The sequence below is a fragment of the Colobus angolensis genome, unplaced genomic scaffold (assembly GCF_000951035.1).
Source record: "Colobus angolensis palliatus isolate OR3802 unplaced genomic scaffold, Cang.pa_1.0 Scaffold99, whole genome shotgun sequence".
In the NCBI taxonomy this organism is placed as follows: domain Eukaryota; kingdom Metazoa; phylum Chordata; class Mammalia; order Primates; family Cercopithecidae; genus Colobus; species Colobus angolensis.
In genome coordinates, this window is record NW_012123931.1 from 3,348,472 (window position 1) to 3,352,175 (window position 3,704).

The window sequence follows — 3,704 nt, forward strand, 5'->3', positions numbered from 1 at the left end:
TCTCGGCCTCCCAAAGTGCTGGGATTACAGGCTTGAGCCACCGCGCCCGGCACTGGCTCTATTTTTAAATGTGGAAACTGAGGCCTAGAGAGGGTCAGGTCTTGTCCAAGGTCCCAGGCACCTCTTGGTGTTGGAAAGAAGGTGGGGTTTGGCGTCAGATGGGTGTGTCACCTTCACAAGGTTCTTTAACCTCTGGGGCCTCTTTCTTTTGCTAGAAAAGGTCGCTGATAACGCTTGTCCTCATGTCTCTTCAACCCAAGTCTGCTCTCTGGCAGCTCCACATGTGGGGAGACCCCCAAGGAGACACTGCGAGAAGTACAGAGTGCGGCGCGCCAGGACTCAAACTGTGGGCGCCCGACCGACGCACACGCGCAGCCCCACAACAATATCAGTATTTAATTTCCACTAGAGGCAGAACTGAGCCTAACCATCACTAGGCTCAAGCCGCCTACCTAAAGAGCGAGAACTGAACTGCCCGACCGCCCGGAAAGAAGGGCGGAACATTTGGGCCAAGTACCCAGACTACCGAACCAGAGAGCTCCGGAAGGGGACGACCTGCGCCTGCGCACCGCCCTTGCTAAAAGAGAGCCCGCCTCTCCCTCTGCCGTCCGCTTGTTTGCCAAGGGCGGGGCTGCATCATCTGGCAGGGCGGAGCCCGGCCATGGCGACTGCGGAGTCTAGTGGGCGCGCGGTACGGTTGTCTACTCCGGGACCCCGGCCTAGCGGGGCTCGGGACCGCGCGCCGGGAGCTGCGGGGCCACCCTCCGGGCAGATTAGTAATAGAGCCCTCCGTCTGGGGGAGCGCACCCCCGCGGCCGTGGAGAAGCGGGGCCCATACATGGTAACGCGCGCACCCTCCATTCAAGCCAAGCTGCGTGAGTGTGGCCCGATGGTCGGGGGAGGTCTGTCCCTGGTTGGGCGGCCGCGTCCCCCGGGCGGGCTCTGGAGCTTCGCTGGGCCTCGGCCCCGGAGGGAAGGGGTTAGCTGCAGCCTGCTCCCGCCCCTTAAAATCCATTCGGAAAGAGCGGCCTCCCAGCCTTCGGGAGACGCTGCGGAGTGGGGAAGACCCGGCTGACCCGGGCCCTTTAACTTCCAGAGAAGCACCGGGACCTGGCCAAGGCCGTTCTGCGGAGAAAAGGCATGCTGGGGGCCTCGCCGAACCGCCCAGACTCTTCAGGGAAAAGGTCTCAGCAGGCGCCACACCTCCTCTGTGCCAGCAGTTTTAGAGAAGGCTTTAATCCCTAGGACGGGAGACAAGGTGCTCTGGTTTAAGGCCGAGCTAGCGATTCCCCTGGTGCAACCTGTCAGGTTCCCCTATCTTTAAAATGGGAAGAGGCACAATCTCCTCTTTTCCTTTAAGGATGTGACAGGGTCAGAGAAAGGGCTTCGGAATAAGGGAGTTCTGTGACTGCACGGGCTCATTCACTATCCTTCTCCTCCTCTGTTAGGGAGGAGAATGGTGGCTGGAGTCTCCGGGAATGAGGACGAAGAGCAGTGTGGGAACGGCTAGACCTGTTTTTGTTTGTTTGTTTTCAACAGAATAGTAAACTCTCGGAGCTGAATAGAACCTTATTCAATGCCTCCTTTTACAGATGAGGGTTGAAACTCGGAGAAGTGAAGGTTAACCCTAACCCTTTGGGTAAAGGCTTGCAGTTTTTGTGTCCTCTGATTAAATAAGTGGGGAGAGGGTGCTTTTCCTAGTTCAGGCAAGGGGAGGTGTGCTTTTTTCCAAGACCTATGGGAGGAGTAGAATACAGGCCGGGCGTGGTGGCTCACGACTGTAATTCCAGCACTTTGGGAAGCCGAGGCGAGTGGATCACTTGAGGTCAGGAGTTTGAGACCAGCCTGGCCAACATGGTGAAACCCTGTCTCTATTAAAAATACAAAATTAGCTGGGCACGCCTGTAGTCCCAGCTACTCAGGAGGCTGAGACAGGAAAATCACTTGAACGCAGTAGGTGGAGATTACAGTGAGCCGAGATGGCGCCACTGCACTCCAGCCTGGGTGACAGGGCCAGACTCTGTCTCAAAAAAAAAAAAAAAAAGAATGAGGACCTACACATTCTGAGGCACTGTAGCCAGGTACATGGAGCTGCAGGCGGTGGTGGCTGTGACCAGGGAGAAGGCAAGTCAGTAGTGCAGTCAATTCTTTCTTCTTCAGGGCAAGGACTCTGGCTATCCCTGTGAAATGCCTATGCTTTCATCTATGCTTGGTCTCTTCTCCCCCATCTCCCCTCAGGTCAGTGAAGTTTAACAAGGGCTATACTGCTCTTAGCCAGAGTCCAGATGAAAACCTGGTGTCCCTCGACTCTGACAGGTGAGTGCTCCCCTTGGAAATACCCCCTTGGGAAGCAACTTGGCTGGAACTGAAGATTGCTTGATGCCTTTGCTTGTTCCCTGTCTCTTCCAAGGCCCTTCATGTATATTCCAGGGCTGTTCTCTTCTGAACAATATCCCTTCCCAGGATGGCTTGGTTAGAAGACTCATAGGTAATCATGCTGCTCTAGAATTCGGAGCACCAATGTCCAGTGGATCATCCTGCCCTGTTATGTCTGCGTTGTTAGTGAGAGTGACCCTGTTCCTGCCAGAACCAGTTGAGGGAACCCTATTCGGGCTTGAGTTCTGTTGTATAAGGCCTTTGCTTCACAAGTTTTCCAGATGCCCTTGCATGCTCTCTACCTTATGATTTACAGTCATGTGCCACAGGTACCTCCCTGAACTGACTGTTTTCCTCTTCTCCTAGTGATGGGGAGCTGGAATCCAGATACTCCTCCGGGTATTCCTCTGCAGAGGCAAGTCCAGAGCACTTTTCTGCGCAGCGCCAGGCTGCAGGCAGCATTACCACCACTGCCAAATGCTTGTTTGGTGCCCGCTGTCAGCACAGCACTGTGCCAGACTTCTGGTCTGTTCTACAGTCTTCCACTCTGCCCTCTTCTCCCAGTGGAGGTATAGGTGACCAAGGAGGGCTGTTGAGAATTGAGGAGACCATATAGACTCAGGGCTAGAAATGATCTCAGAAGTCATGTAAGCTGGGTATGGTGGTACATGCCTGTAGTCTCAGCTACCAGGGAGGCTGAGGCAGGAGGATTGCTTGAGTCCAGGAGTTCCAAGACCAGCCTGGACAATATAGCAAGAGCCTGTCTCTAAAATAAGACTCTAAAATAAAGTATTCTAGGCCACAGCTTAGAAAAGGAATCCTTTTGATAGATCCCAGCTAAGTGTTTACTAGTCTGTGCTTACTTGAATGCTTTTTGTAATTGGGTACTCACCACCTCCAAGGAGCCTTGCTACCCACCTTTCCCTCAACACACACACACACAATTTTTTCTTTGAGTAGCTCTTAGATAAATCTTCCTTAATCTGAATGGGTCCACTGGTCCTTGACCTGCTTTCTAATGTCACACAGCAACTCTAGTCTCTGAGATCAGTATTTCTGTCTCTCCCCTGCCCATTTTCCACCAAGCTTGCTTTCTTCCAGACCAAACAACTTCTGTTTCTTCGTTTGTTCCATCTATGAAAACTCAGACTAGGCTGGGCGTGGTGGCTCATGCCTGTAATCCCAGCACTTTGGGAAGCCAAGGCGGGCGGTCAGGAGATCAAGACCACGGTGAAACCCTCTCTCTACTAAAAATACAAAAAATTAGCCGGGCGTGGTGGTGGGCGCCTGTAGTCCCAGCTACTCGGGAGGCTGAGGCAGGAGAATGG

At 53.6% G+C, this 3,704-nt stretch overlaps 1 protein-coding gene across 2 annotated transcripts in view; it reads left to right on the forward strand.

The window, feature by feature from the left end:
- The first annotated feature begins 347 nt into the window (after positions 1-347).
- Positions 348-3,704, forward strand: part of FAM219B (family with sequence similarity 219, member B) — a 7,674-nt gene continuing 4,317 nt past the window's right edge. For both annotated transcript variants that reach the window (XM_011932884.1, XM_011932885.1), the window contains exons 1-4: positions 348-875; positions 1,097-1,184; positions 2,239-2,316; positions 2,743-2,791. In XM_011932884.1, the coding sequence (XP_011788274.1) occupies positions 662-875; positions 1,097-1,184; positions 2,239-2,316; positions 2,743-2,791 (429 nt within the window). In that variant the 5' untranslated portion in view covers positions 348-661. The remainder of the gene's footprint in view (positions 876-1,096; positions 1,185-2,238; positions 2,317-2,742; positions 2,792-3,704) is intronic.